A 16,217-nucleotide genomic window follows, 5' to 3' on the forward strand; every position below is an offset into this window, starting at 1 on the left:
CTTTACCCCTGCTGTTCTCATGCCCAGCTGTGCTGTAGAGACCATGTGGAGAAGAATATTTGGTCATCCCTTCCCTTTTTTTTTGGTGGACTTAGTAATATTAGGATTGCAGTTTGACTTGATGATCCTTAAGATTTTCTCCAAGCTAAATGATTCTGTGAAATGGGAGATGCTCTGAGTGGAGGGTGGAACCTCCTGCTAGCTTGTGTGAGGCTGCTTGGCCACTCTGTAGGTTTTGGAGGCATCTTTGAAGTGGTGTAATTGCACTCTTAAGAGGTACCAACTTTTCCTTGTCTTGGCAGTCAGATACTTCCAATAGTTGCTCTTTATAAAATAAGCATTCACTGTGTCAATGACTGTAATTCAAAGTATGACTGCAATTCTTAATATTCTGCTGTTGTATTGGTATTATATATAATGGGATATTAATGCAATAAACTCATTTATTGAAGTTAGAAAAATTCTGACGCATTAAAAACAATGTGAATTTCTGGTTTGCTAAAGGCAAGTGTTCTGAGCTTTCTTAATAAATACTCTTCTCATACAATATTTATGTCATGTTAAGCTACATTTTGAGAAAGAAAGCAGTACTAAATTAAAAAAATTAAATTTTGTTTGTTAATAGCAAACAAAAATTCCAACCCTAAACCTCTTACTATAACTCCTTTACATTCCTGTATTTATGGTAATATATATATTTTTAAACCTTTTCAACAGCTTGTCCTGGGACTTTTACATCTGAAATAAGCTTGCATATAAATGATGATCCATCACGATACATAGTAAAATTGTCTGGCACACTGAGGTCTCCAATGATAGATTTTCAGCCTCCCTTTTTAATGCTGATGCCAGTTCCTTTGGGTGTGGAAGCTGAAGCAGTCGTCACCATCATTCCACGGGAATTTATAAGGTAAAAATCTTAAAGTATATTTATTACAGAAATCCTGAGTAATTCTTTGCTTCATTCATTTCTGAAAAAGTGAATTAATATTTGTTTGTGAATGCTAGTATTAATTTTATGCTCAGCAGAAGAATGCTTATATTTAAGAGAAAATTAATGTAATTAATATTGTTGAATATTAAACAAGCCCATAATTTTGCCTCAAACATACCTGCTTCATGAAGTGTCTATCTTCTGATATCTTCACTGTAAGAATTTATATCAGAAAGAGATTATTATTATGGATAGCAAAAAATTCAAAGGAGAGACTTACCAGGATTTTTTGTTGTGTTTAGCCAGATACTGAGGTTTTAAATCCTATTTCAAATTTTTCACATTGTGGTAACATGAAATCTTTCTGTCATTTTTATTTTTTCTACTGAACTGGTTTGAGGTTTAACTAATTGAACAGTTGGTGCAGTTGTAGTTCTTGGTGTTTTTTTTTTCCTTCTTTCCATGTGAGGTTTTATTGAAAAGGAGATCCGGAATATTTTAATCCTGCCACTTGTTTCAATAAGAAATCTATATATTTTTTATTTGCCTGTGAATCACTTCATCCTAGTACTTGAATTTAAAAGAGAGACTTTTTGTAATTTTCATATAATGTAGTATAACTTAGCATTGTAACTATTCAAGTTTTTATGATTTAGCTTTGCTGTTTGTAATTAGTAAAGAGTAGTAATATTTGTTTGTTATGCTTGTGAGGGTATCATTTCAATACTAGAATTATAGCAAAAATTTCCTTTTGTTGTAAATTAATTAAATCACCTTCAAATTATTGTTGTATTGTCTTGTTTGAGTTGTGGTGATTGTTAGTGGTTCAGTGGTTGGAACTGAAGGGATTCCACATGGGTCTGGACTGACAGCTGTTCTTGTTTCAGAGCTGAAACCTGGAACTACATAACTACATGCTGAAGTATCTTCAGCATCTTCACAAATTTACCCTTAATATTTCTACGTTATAGCTTTATAACTTGATTGTGCAACAGTGCAGTTTAATGAACACTGGTGAAAGCTCTAAGTTTCAGAAAACTCTTGATGCCATTTGTAGCATGGTTAAGTAGAAATTTCATTTGGATGTTCAGATATTGTGGGCTAGCATAAAATGTTCAGATACATGCAAAGAAAACAAACTAGCATCTAAATGAGGAAAGAATTTTATTTTTTGAATTAGTTTTGTTTGATTTGCACTTGAGAACTAAAGTTTTTATTCTGTATTCAACTGTGCAAGAGTTTTGTGAATGTGAGAATCAATGAATTAACTTGATTACTACAATCTCTGACCACAAACACCTACTATTTATATTTAACACAGGGACTCACAAATTAAAGTTAGACTTCCTGAGCTTGAACTTGCAGATGGTACCAGGACTTGCCCTTTTTCTGTGGAGTTCCCAGAGGGAAAAAAAATTGTTCTTTCATCAGATGGCACAGCTAATGAACTGACCTTCCATATCAGCTTCAGGTCGTCAAGGCCAATGTCATTTTTAGGGGAAATGTTATTCATCGATCAAGAAGAAAACAGGTAATGTGTGCAATTCAAATTCACCTGGGGGAAGGTTACAGACTGACTAAGTTGGATATAAGCCACAGAACTCACAAGAGTTGGGTAAAGGAACACAAGAATCTATTATTATCACTGCTTTTAATGAAGCAATGGGACCACAGTCAGGCTAAGAATGATTTATTGCTCAGATAAATATCAGTCTCAGAGATTTCAAAGGAGCAAGCTGTCAGCCATAGTTCAAAGTAGTCACAAGTGCTTTATTACAAGACAATATAGAACTTTCTGATCCAATGGACAGTTGCCACAAAGTCTATTTTGCTTTTCCAAACTATCACTTTTACTTAATTCTGCTGTACCGTGGATGCTTTTATCCAATGGGCTGCTATTACACGTTCACAAATATGCTTCTATGATAGCTTCTAAACTCTTAGCTTACTTTATACAATTACACCCCTACATTATAAATCCTTCACCATGTTATTAATACAGTTTTTTACTTAACGCTCTTTTACTCTTCCTTACAACTATAGAAACATAAGTTTATGATTTTTCTACTTAATGTCTGTGTAATTTATTTTTACATCAATCCAAGCTTCTTCCAAGGCTGCAGATCAAACCTTTCAGTGTCTGTGAAGTTTCTGTTTTTCCACAAGATTCCTCTGAAAAAAAAATGAAAATGAAAGATAGACATTTATTTATTTTTTTCAATTAAATTACATTCAAGACTAAAAATTCAATTTAGGTCTCTTAGGTAAAATCCATCTAAGTGTCCAAATTAAGGTCTTGTTTCAAGATCTCATTCATACCTACTGGTAAGTCATCTCTTGTTCAGCTCTGCCAGGGATGGGATGAGAGGGTGAATGCAAGAGGAAGAAAGATGGGCACTGTTTCTATTAAAGTCCTGTATTTAGTATTTTCACTAAAGCAACTATTTTGAGAGAAAAATAATTCCATCCTTCAGCTTAAAATGGGCTTTTAAATAAATATAAAACTAAATTTTATGTTATTTTGATGCAAGGGTTGTGGATCTTTAGGTTATAGCTGCTCTCTGGGTTAATATTTCATATTTTTCTGTATAGATTGTCAGCAAAGAATCTATTTGTTATTAATTTAATTCTAGGATTTAATCATTGTGTGGGGTGTGATGCATAAATCTGTGTTAAAGCTTGCTGTAATTACAAGAAAAGGATAATTTAAGCTTATGATCAAGTCTGAAATGTAGCTTCTGAGCAGGCACAATATTTAGTTTTAATAACTTTTTATATGATACACTAGCAGCTTCTCAAACCTTGTTATAGAGAAATAAAAATTCCTCCTGAGTAATAAAATTTTTTCTATATCTGCCATTAAAAGGAAATAAAGAATATGACCCTCAATTTAAAGGCAAACTGAATGTGTTTTTTAAAAAAAGATAGCAAATAAAAGTCATCTAAGTAACCTTAACAGCCATTCCTGCTCGTGAGGGTGAAAAAATTAATGCTCCTGAATGTCCAATCATCTCAGAATTGTTGCTAGGTTTTAAAATGTAGAACTAAAGGATCTGCTAAAGGACAGAATTCATAACAGCAGTTTTCTAATGTATTTGGGATTTTCTTACAGGTAGCTGAGTTGTGAGTGGCTTTAAGAGCAGGTGATATAAAACCTGAGCAAAACTGTGAAATAACACAGCATCAGAAATAAAATAAATATGTGTGTGTCTTTGGTCTGTGTGGGAATATTATTTGTATTGGCTTTCCAATGAAATTATTTTTATTGTAACCAGAAATAATTCTTCCCTTCACTTAGAAAAGTCTGAGTAAGCAGCCAATTCTGTAGTCCTGACTGTTTCCTTCTTCTTCTGATAAACTCCATGATAATTCCATGATAAATCCAAGTCTGGATAACACTGCTAGTATTATTATATGCTTTGATATTGCACTCTGTGATAATACATAGCTGGAATTTCTTGTTCTCTGCATATCTTCCCCTCCTTCCTGCCAGCCCCCATGGGAGCCCTGTGCAACGTATTCAAACTTCAAACCCCATCAACCAATTATCCAAGCATTTGAACAATTTGGTTCAAACTGTGTATCTAATGGATTTGTACTGCTTTGTTAATTTGAGTATTTCAGAAAGTCAAGATTTCAGGGTCTTCTTAATCTTTATTAATAAAACAATGAGACCTATAACCTTTTATAACATCTATTAAAGCTAACTTGTCTTGAAAAAGTTCCTGGACTGTTTAATAGGCTGTGAAATCTCACAGTATCTGTTGCTGAAGATGTATTAATTTTTCAGGTGTTCTCTCTTTATATTTCCATTTTCAGAGTGATAATATGTACTTTAAAATGATTTGAACTAAACTTTTGAACTTCAACTTTTATTCTGCGTTCTGGGATATTCTTATTAAAATAAGCAAATCAAGATTTTCAGAGGTTGGTAAAATATTGTATTCTACAGCTACTTAGAAAAAAAGTCTTAACTTCTAAGCAGACTAGTTCTAGGCATAAGTCAAAGTAGGAGTATTGGGGAGAAAAACACTCCACAAGGTTGACCCTGGCTGGATGTCAGGTACCCACCAAAGCCTCTCTGTCACTCCCCTCTGCAGCTGGAAAGAGGAGGGAAAGTATAATAAAAGGCTCATGAGTTGAGATAAGAATAGAGGAGAGATCACTCACCAAAAACCCTCATGGGAAAAACAGACTCAAATTAGAGATTTTAATTAAATTTATTACTAAAAAAATCAAAGCAAGATAATGAGAACTAAAATACAACTTTAAAAACACCTTCCCTTCACCCTTCCCTCCTTCCTAGTTCTACCTCTTCCCAAAAATGGAGGGAAACAGGGAATGGAAGTTGTGGTCAATTCATCTCACATTTTTTCTGCTTCTGCTTAGGGAGAGGAGTCCTTCCCCTGCTCCCCCATGGACTCCCTTCTTTGGGAGACAGATCTCCATGAACTTCTCCAATGTGAGTCCATCCTGTGGGCAGCAGTCCTCCCCAGACTGCTGCACCCTCTGCCATGGGGTGCAGTCCTCCAAGGACAGCCTGGGTCCCCCCTGGGGTCACAAGTCTTACCTGGAAACCTGATCCAGGGTGGGCTCCTCTCTTCGCAGGTCTGCAAGCCCCAGCCAGGAGCCTGCTCCAGCAAGGCATGCCATGGGTTCACAGCCTCCTCTCAGCATCCCCATGCTCCATTCTGGGTCTCCTCCCTGGGCTCCTCCTCTGCATCCCTGTGCCCTCCCTGGGCTGCCTCACCATGGTCTCTCCATGGGCTGCAGGGGAATCCCAGCTCTGGGTGCCATAACTTTTTTTAAAATTCCTGAGGGTATTATCACAGAGGTCTTGCCCCCATTTCTACTTGGCCCAGCCTTGGCCAGTGGCAAATCTTGGGGCTGGCTGCTGTTGGCTCTGATGGAGGTGGAGGAAGCCTCCAGCAGCTTCTCAAAGCCACCCCTGTAGCCCCCCTCACTACCAAAACCTGGCCATACAAACCCAATGCACTTTACTTAGGCTCTGTAGTATTTTGCTTTTCTAAATTCAGGTCTAAAATGTCAGTAGGATTAATTCACATAGTCTATACTTAGTCCGAAATAATAATGACTTTTTTGCTTTAAAACAGAGTGAACATTGGCTAGAGAATAGATAATGTTGGATTTGGCTGCTTTACAGAAAACATTTGAAAGATGACAGGCAATCATTTTTTATAATAAAGCAATATTAAATCTAATGTTAAAGAAAACTGAAGAGATATATGGTTGTCATTTATGCAATAATTTACTGTGTGCACAGGTTCCATAAAATGGTACATATGAAAATGCATTAACTTATAATAAATGCATAACTGGATAGTTCTAATATTACTTTAAATCTTTATGCTTTCTTTTTGTTCCTTTGAATCTAAAGCAGAAGGAATGGCTCTTCCTTACATAGGACTGATAGGAGTTCAGAAGTTAAAATAACATAAAATCTAATACTGTCTTGAGCAAGTATTTAATAACTGGGGGAAATACTTAGCTGTGACACATATTTTGCAAAAAAAACCCCTCTGCAAACATGTTTATATATTTGTTCACTGATTATTGTTATTTTATATTTTAATTTGATGATTATACAAAGAGTTTAGCAGAAAAGAAATTTTTCTGCCATCTTGATTGAAATAACATTTAACTTACTATTTCTGAAAATAAGTAGTGAACAGGCAATCAAAGAAAATGGTGTTCTGGGCAGAAAAATATACTAAAATCCCTACATGTGGCATAGATAGGTTGGTGTGTCATTGGTGACACAAGTGTGCTGAGGTCTTTCCCTCCCATGTTCTATAGTTCTCCCTTCCCTCTCCCTCTACCACTGGGAAGCCATGGAAACTCATGAAATTTCTGAATTTATTCACATTATTCATGGCTGGAACTTCAGGAAGAGAGAATGTCAGGGAATGTAGCCTGTAATAACAATATGGTAGCACTGAGACAGTCACTAACCTAATTATGGATTGGTTCCAGTTGTTTTGATAGTCCATCAGGTCTCAGTGTCTCACAGGGGAAAACATTCCCTTTGCTTTTGGGAAGCATGCCCAAAGCATCCAGCTCTTTAATAGGCGCTGCTGGCAAATGTCAAATCCATGTATTCTGCTGGCATGCCTGGGAGAGCAGGAGCTGTCAATTTCTTTCAATATCATTCACATTTCATGAGAAAGCAGGGAGCTAGGAAACATTGCAGTTCTTGGTATTTGCATGCTGCTTTGCAGCATTCATCTGACCTAAGAATATGTTGGCATTTTACCTCAGATAGTTGGGAGAGCTTTTGAAAGCAAGGATGGTCCAAACCCATTAATCACTCTGTTCTTTTCTGTGCTTGTGGCTTTCTGCCATTGTGATGGTCCCTGACAGCTGAAGCATCTCTTATTCAGGAATTGAGTGCTAACGTCACTGCTGCTACTAGGGAAAAAAATGTGGATGCTTTCCCAGCTATAAGTCTTACATATAGCATGAAATTATGTGTCAGCCACTATTCATTGTTGTATTATGTTGGTTGCTGGGGAAGCCTGAGCTCCTGCTACAAAAGATAAGGATCCTTCAGAGTGGGGGGACTGCTTATTTGTGAATAATGGCAGAGCTGGCATGGGTCATCTTTTCCTCTTTCTCCCAGTTCCATCATCTCTGGATCCCTTCTAGGATTTTTGAGGGCAAGGAGGAGGGCAGGTCTTTATTGATATTTTAATTGCAGCTTCCCAGCATCTAATTTGTTCTTTATTCTCAAAGATCTGTAAAATGCCACACTCTTAGGTAAGGTTTTCTTTTGTCACTAATCGCTTCTGCAAGCATTTTGTTTTGTTTCCTAAACTGGCAGTGTGAGTTTTCCATAAATATTTCTTTTTAGTTTATACAAATGATGCTACAGGAATTTGTTAGTTAGATGTTAATGGATTTGGATTTTTTTTCTCATTAGAAATTTTAGGGATATTCTGCATGTCTTAATGAGTACTATTGAAGAAGGGTTATTTAAATATGCCTACATATTTAGAACATTTGGAGTACACTGATACAAAAAAATCACTTGTTTGTAGTTAGGAAACACCTGAAATTCCATAGAGCAGATTGAAATAGATAAATATATGTTGATTTGGGTTCTTTTGTCTTTCCACAAACATTAAAACAAACAAATTAATGGAAAAAAAACCCCTTTACTTTAAGAGTAAAAAAGTTACTTTAAGAGACGTGAAAGAACTTCTTTATAAGCTTTGTTTTACAGTGTTGAATTGTATTTTTTGTCATCACAGTTGGAGCTTTACTTCTGGTGCTCAGCAGGTTTCAGATGTTGATAAACACAATATATTTAATGGCCAATCTCCTGTTCTGTGTTCTTTCGAAATATGCATTAGAGAATAAACACTGGAGTAGCAGTGGCAATGATGGTTCATGTAGATAACAATTTTTTACTTGCATTAGTAAGCATTATAAAACCAAATACACTGAATAATTTAACGTATTTAGTGACTTCACATTTGCTAACAGTACAAGTACCTTTCGTTCCAATAGAATAATACAGACTTTCCTTACATTTGATTAAACTCTGCTACAAATACAAAATAAATATGTTGTACAAGACTTCTAGTTCTGTAACATCATTTCATTAATGATGTTGTAAGTAAAGGTCAGTGGTACAGGATGCTTTTACATGTACAGAATGCATTTGTCTTTGTAATCTCTCTTCTGTGTCTGTATGCTAGTGTGCATGCTTTTCTGTCTGGTGCCCTCTGACTCAGTTCTTCAAAGGTATATGATAAAATAAATAGTTACCTCCTAGCACCTTCACTTTTCTGCCATGTGTCCTTGTGTATGGAGTGGCATTATTTAAATCTCAAATGAAATTTTTAGGTACAGACTCATTCTTGAATTTTGTTTCAAATAGCACTTTGGGAAAATGCTGTAGTAAAGTACTTACTGATAAGTGGAGAGGTGGCCAATAAGTGAGTTGATGTTTATTATCACATTATGCCTAAGGCTGGAAAGACCTTCCAGAGATATCTCAGCCCCTCTTCAAGGAATCAACTCTATTGCCCAGTTGATTTTTTAGTATCTTCAAGGATGAAACTCCATAACTTCTCTGGGCAGACTTTTCCAGTGTTTAGCCACTGTCATGGTTTTGGTTTTGGTTTGTTTTTTTCTCTTATGATGAGATAGAATTTCCTGTATTTAAATTTATACTCCCTGCATTTTGTGGTCTCACTAAGCATCACTGAGAAGAGTCTCCTTCTTCCTTACTCCCTCCATCAGATATTTGTGCACATAGACAAGATCCCCTCGAGCCTTCTTTTCTCACAGCTGGACACCCACATAAGAGCTTCTTCAGTCCCTTCTACATCCTATAGTCTTGACCTCCACCATCTCCTGCACACTGCAGCCACAGTCATGGAAGTTTAATGCTTATGATCAATATCAGCTGCAGAATCAGCTGTTGACTTGCAGGATCCATGCCCCCCTCCTCAATATGTGCATTGTTTGTTGTTAACTGGGTGTGTTGGTGTCTCTTATTGTGTTACCACAGCAGCCAATGTGGCACAAGGAGCAGGGAGGGGCTTTGCTTGCAGCACCATGAGCTCTGAGGGGTTTATTTGTTCACAGGTGTTCTGTTGTGGGGCTGTTCTTTATATTCTACATTGTGCAGTTAATTCCTTTGCTCTGAGTAGGTGCACTCATGGAATTTGTGTGAGTGGTTCAGATGTACTGCAGTTGTTCTCAAGCACACTTTTCTGTGTTACATTACTGTGCAAATCAGAGCATCAGTGAAGATTTCCCAGAATCCCAGCCTGGCATTTAGGAGGGAAATGGCTGAGGTGTTCACCTCAAACTGAGAAATCAGAAGGTTGACTGAATCTGATAGTGCAGACATCTGAGTTACTTTCATGTAACTTGAGAGCTGTCTCTCATTAACCTCTGTATAGCTTTCTTCACCTCCTGCCCCTCACTCAGTTGTCTGAAGTTCACCTGAGTGCCTGCAGAGTATTGACAGTTGCCATTTATCACAGTAAAGTCAAGAGCTGGAATTTGCAAACCTTTCTGTGTTGTAGTTATTGATCCTGTGTGTCTTTCAATGGCTTGGTAAAGGTAGAACAAACAAGCCCTGACACTTGTTTTGAGCATGTGCAGTTGTACATTTTGTGCACACAGGTAGGTGTGGATGTGCCTCTCACAGCCATCTGTCCTGCTGATGCTCTGCTGCTGAGATTTTTTGCTGAATAAAAGCTGAAAGAATTATGTTTGCTGCAAGAAATATTATGCTGCAAGGTGCAAGTGGCCACAGCCCTTGCCTTGCCCCCCAACCAAGTTCCAGAAGGATTAACATTTCCTAAGAGCAAACCAAAGCATTGCAGAGCTGGATTATTTATTAAATGGCTGTTAGATATCAAATTGGAATCCCAATGGGAATATTTACCTGTAACTACGTTGTTTATGGATTTTGCTGGAACCTTTCTTTATTTATTAAAGTTGCCTTGAAAGCTATGTCCAAGAATGTTGTGTTTGGAGACTGAAGTATGAAGGAGGAAACAAAACTACATTCTGGTACTTTTAAAAAAATTGTGTTTTCCTTGATTATGTTATTCCACAAAAACAAACCAGTAAATTCTAATTATGTCATAATATTAATAAATTAATCTGAGAGGTCTTGTATATCTTCTAATATTAATCTAAATTTGCAATAAATATAAATTTCTTTTTGGTTGTTTCAAGGAAACAGAAAATATATTAATTTCTTCTGTGAAAGGTATATTTTCAATATGCATAATTCTCAGTGTATTAAAGCAAGATGGAGATCAGCATGCTGTTTGAATAATTAAAACACATTTTTCTTTTTACTTTTGGCAGTTTAGTCAAAACAATTAATTAAAATTAATGTTTGTTAATAAGTAAATAAGGACTACAAACCCAGCTATTTAATAACATAGGACTAAGCTCAGTTTAATTGCCTGTCAGTTGCAATGAGCTAAGAACATAAATACAGATGGCTCCCAGCATTGCATTGATGGCAATAATTTGCTTGTTGACTACACACTGAGAGACTGGGATGAAGTACAGAAAGAGGGTTAAAAGGTGGATTGTTGCACATCAATAAAGTTGCTGCAGGTAGAACAGACAATCTCGTGAACATCAGAGCATGGATATCAATTTCTATTATATTCCAGCAACTGCAGTCAATATCTTATTGTTTTTAAATGGAATCTATTTATTTTTAAATATTTGTTTTGACATTTCTGTAAAGTCTTATAGAATAAATGCTGCATCAAAATAGAAGTTGCTTTTCAAGAAAACTTCCCTTGTCAGAAGTTGTAGGACATTTTATTTAGCAAGTTAATAGGCATCTTTAGGAGAGTTATTAATGTCAGTTGTAATTTTAGTTGGTTTTATTTTCATTTTTAGAGATACAGAGTTAATTTATTTCATTAAAGCTCTGCTGACTCTTTCAGACTGATGATACACCCATGCTCATTGTAAAACTAGAAGTGGAAATACCACACCAAAATTCAGCATTTTGAAGGGTTCAGTCCCACCTGTGTAATCTGTTCAACCACTAGAGAAGAATGAAGGAGTTCTGATGACTTCATTCTGTCTTTTGTCCTTGTGCTGAAAAATATCTTGATTACCATTGGTAAATAAAAAATGGTAACTTCTGTGTTTTGTTTTCAACAGGTTCTCATTTCAGGTTGCTGGAACAGCAGACAATTGTATTCTCACCTTATACCCGTACCTGGCATTGCACTGCTTAGATCAAAAAATTGTCTGGAGAAGCAGTAAGCAGTCAAAACTCTACCTCTGAAATTATATTATGGGCATTGGAATTACCAGTGTTTTCAGGGTGATAACAGGAATGTTATTGTCAAAATAGCATTTTACCTCATTTATTGCAGGGGAATACTGCAATTAAACTTTTTAAGCAATTTAACAGCTTCAGTTTCCTTGTTGAAAATGAGGACAAGTTGATTTTCCTATAAATTATTAGGTCATATTTATTGAAAAATATTGAACAAACTGAAATCTTACAGTGTTTTGTGAAGTGGTTTAAATATGAATAGGGAAAACAGCCAAAACATTATAGAATAAGTTAATTTGAATTGTATTGATAGACAGTGATCATAGGTTTTGAAGAAAGCAAAAGAGAAACCACATGATGTTATTTTAAAATGTGATCATTATTTGCCTATTGGGAATAGTTTTCAGGGTTTTTAAACTCCTGTCCTTGGAGGGAGAAGGGCACAGATATCTTTTAAGGCCTATTAAAAACTTGTGGTCAGGGAGCAGAAATATTTTTATCTGCATTATGTCTCCCTGCCTGCCTCCCTCTGCCTGCCTCTGTCTCTAAATCTCTGCCTGTGTCCCCCCTGCTGAACCCATCTCTGCTGCCTCAGTGATCTGTGATCTCTGTGTGTGGCTGTGCTCATGGCAAGGTTGGGATCATTGTATAATTCTAATTTGAAGGGATCTCTGGGGGCCATCTAGCCAGCCTGCTTAAAGCAGGTTCAGTGTGGGGTAAAATGATGATTTTTTTTTTTATAGCTGTATATGTGATCTGATGTATTTTGAATAGAGAAGTTTTTTAGGTGAGCAAGTCAGTTCTTAGATCTGAGACAGATTTAGCATCAAAGTGAATTCTAAGACTGCATCAACCTAAAGTAAGTGTGTCACTCAGAGTATTCAAGAGAAAAGAGAATTGATACTTGGGAAATTAAGAAAGGGATTAGCAAGAAGACAGGTCATGGTTTGGTCTCTTTCATCCAAATGGAAGAAGATAGGTGTAAGTACCACACCATTCAGGGATCATAGCACAATTAAATGAAGATAGGAAGGGGAACATAATTATTATTTCTTATAAATGTGTAATTTTTTATTTATTTTATTTCTTTTTTGTGACCAATATACCATTTGTGAAAGCTTGTTTTTAAAGATGTTTTGTAGATTTCCATTGAGGATTAAGCTAAAAATGGAGTGATGGTTTTATAATAATTGATCTCCCATTAATATTGGGATATTTCTGTCCTGCATTGATTGTTTATTGGTTTTTTTACACATCAGTTTATGTCAGTTTTGAAGCAAGTAATTACTGCTAAATTCCTTCAGTATTTTTTATGTGATTTTGTATGGACTATGTTGGTATTGAATGCTGCTTAATGGGTGACCAAAGCTTATCTATACAACAGTGTCTTTGAAAGGTATCCAGGAAGGTTTTGCCTCCACTCTGACACTGTGCTTTTGTTTTACTTGCTACAGATGGTAAAAATTACAGTGCCAGCAATCAAAAGTTAAAAGAAAATCATAGAGAGTTCTTGCTTCTCTTAGTGCTGTGTTTGCTTCTCTGGAAACTACACTTGGTGCCTCTTCTGTTTTGAACTGATGACAGAAGGTCCTTTAATCCTATCTTAGGCCAACATGAGACTGTCAGAACATCTGTTATTTCAGAACTGATGGATTGATAAAGTCTACTTCTGAGTTTTCTTTGTAAAATATCTTGTCAAGTCTGAAAGAGCTTGATAATGATGGCAGACTCATTTCACAGCTGTGAACAAGAAGTCTTTAAGAGTATTTTGTTCATGACACAGAATCCTTGAACTAGCATTGTTCTTATAGGGGCTTTTCAGCAAGCAGGAAGATGCACCCTGTAAAATATACATTTAATGGGGGAAAAAACCCAAAAATGCATGGCCTTTTTTCTGGACCTCAGTCTAATGACCAAAGTAAGATTTTTTTATGAGTCAAATAAGAACTGTTGATTAATTGAAGCATGAATTAGAAAAATATAGAGGTAGATATTTATAATGTGTTAGCGTACAGACAGTAAAATCTGTTTTCTCAACTGCAACTTGAATCTTTTTTTACAGACAATAAAGACTTTAGCACTGGAGAAGTTGTTCTACAGCCATGTTTTACACCACCATCACCTTCACATACCTCTTCCACAAGTTCTTACAGTGAAAATAGTGACTCAAGCCTTGAAGATTCTCTAACAGGTATAGTACAGCACATAAAATCAGTGATCAATGATCTTATAAAGAATTAGCCTCTTTTCTCCACATTGTATTGTTTTTTCTTCTTAAATCCCAGTAATACTTTTTTTAATTCACAAGGGTATAAATTAATTTTATTTTTTCATCATTTAGTGAAACTGCAACAGTGATATTAAAACACAACTTCAAGGATGGAGTCACCTAAGTCAGTTGTTCTACAAGGAAGACTATTGTTTGTTTTCTTAGTTATCTTTTTGTGCAATCATATTTTTGTTGATGTTAACAACTAATAGTTTTTAAAATATATTAATCATGAACAGATCAGAATTTAGAGAAAGCCTAACAGAGGTGAGAAAAGTCCAAAGGCTTATAGATATAGTGGGAGTTATAGCTGTACAATAATTGTTAAAGTGAACTTGCTGTGGCTGACAGGCAAAGCTGGGTCTGTTGGAACTGTGTGTGAAACTGACCCTGTTAAGATTCTGGCTATAGTTTTGTAAGCCAGGCCTGAATTTATTTTTTGCTGGTTGAGTAATGCTTTTTTTGAAAGTGAAATTAAATTTCAATATATAATTTGTTTTATTCCTAAGATGTATAAATGTAATGTAAATTGTTTTTTCCTAAAGTAAGTTGATAATTTGTTGTCTGGCAGTTTTTTTTCTTTGTAAACAATTCTGTGTTGAATATTTTTGTACTAGACAAAAATGGGGAAATAATAAATCTTTCTGGATGTTTTATTTTGTGTGTATCATTCAGAGAGTACCAATAATCAAAGTGAGAGTGATGCATTTGAAAGTGAAGAGAATGAAAAAGAACATAAAGAGAATAAAACTGACAATAAAACTGTCAGTGAAAGTGATGGGAAAGGAGATAAGCTTGCATTATCATTTTTGCCTGGTGAAGATAAGAAGGAGTACATCTTCTTTCAAAAGACCCGAAATGCTGTCAAGAGTTGGTTCACACTCTTTGGCTGGCCTAAGGGACAGAATCCCATTTCCATACCTTATTCACTGAGAAGGTAATTGACCCCTGCTTAGAGCTAACTCCTGTCTCATAACAGCCCAACAGATCTACTGAAGGGGTTTGGGTATGATCTAAGGAACAGAAACACACTCTAATGCACAGTTTTCTATCAAAACTGTAGCTTCTATATGGTGCTTATATGAAAATGTCATCCAGATGTTAGTTTTTACTTTCTAAAATACATTTTCAACTAAGATACTGCGTATCATAACGCAGTGTGTGTTAAATATGCAGTTCAAACTGCATGTCACCTTCTTAACTGAAATTGATTCTCCTCTGAGGTTGAAAATAGTTCTAGCCCTTGTCACTTTTTTGGTGGCATAAGTAGGTTCTTTAACAATGTCTCCCCCCCCCCCCTCCAAATCTAAAGATCAAGAAACAAATGACAAATAATATTAATAATATATTAATAATATTTTATAATCAAGAGTCCTGCAAGCACCCTGGAAATATATCAGTTGTGGTGGCCTCGCTTATTTGATTTTATCTAGCTTGGTTCTAAATAGTGAAGAAGCCACTCTGCTGGGAAACACTCACATAGACATTTAAACACATGCTAAAAATCCAAATTATGTTTGGCAGAAAGCTTTGATTTATGGAGGTATAAATATTCCATGCTGTTCAAAATCCTTACTTTATCATGAAAGTTCTGTAAAGATAGAAAAGTCCTGTAATTTTCAACCCTCCTTGCTGATGTTTTTAATTCATGGTTTCTTAAATTAGCCTTGTGATACATGTAATTGTTGCTCATTTTGTGCATTTAGAAGAATAATATCAAATTGTATCAATATAATATCAAAAATTTTTCTCTCCTAGTGATGTGTGTATAGTCCAGCTAACTGTTGTGCAAGAAAAGAATTTTAAACGAAGGGTTGACAAAGATAAGGGTTTTTATGAAATGTTATTGCATCTGAATGGACAATCAATACCAGGCATTGCAGCAAGCCAGACATTGTCCCCTGACCCAGTAGAAAGAATGTTCCAACTCCACTGGCAGCATTCTGAATTGCTCTCCTTCCTTAAGTAAGTACAAGTATGATGAGATATCCATGTGTGACCTTTTCTTTCCAATTTTTAAAATTACCCTTCTTCAAGCCTAGTTCTAACTGGATGGTATACAGTGAGTTTAGGGTTTCCTTTATCATTTTTCTGAGATAAGATGTAGGTATTATTACCTTTAATTTATTTTTGCCAAGGTTATCTGCAGTTTGCACTAATCAAAGTGTCCTTTGGTAGGGCTATATCCAACACAGGAATTCTACAGGAACTCT

General features: G+C 35.7%; 1 protein-coding gene across 1 annotated transcript in view; it reads left to right on the forward strand.

Moving 5' to 3' along the window:
- The window catches only part of CFAP47 (cilia and flagella associated protein 47), a gene marked incomplete at both ends in the record, with an annotated part of 261,624 nt that overhangs the window by 41,770 nt on the left and 203,637 nt on the right, over positions 1 to 16,217 (forward strand). Inside the window, 6 exons of the mRNA XM_084200984.1 lie at positions 718 to 910; positions 2,256 to 2,465; positions 11,615 to 11,715; positions 13,798 to 13,926; positions 14,680 to 14,941; positions 15,763 to 15,969. Coding sequence (XP_084057110.1) covers positions 718 to 910; positions 2,256 to 2,465; positions 11,615 to 11,715; positions 13,798 to 13,926; positions 14,680 to 14,941; positions 15,763 to 15,969 — 1,102 coding nt within the window. The remainder of the gene's footprint in view (positions 1 to 717; positions 911 to 2,255; positions 2,466 to 11,614; positions 11,716 to 13,797; positions 13,927 to 14,679; positions 14,942 to 15,762; positions 15,970 to 16,217) is intronic.

The sequence above is a fragment of the Fringilla coelebs genome (genome assembly GCF_963513975.1).
Source record: "Fringilla coelebs genome assembly, chromosome: 2".
Taxonomy (NCBI): domain Eukaryota; kingdom Metazoa; phylum Chordata; class Aves; order Passeriformes; family Fringillidae; genus Fringilla; species Fringilla coelebs.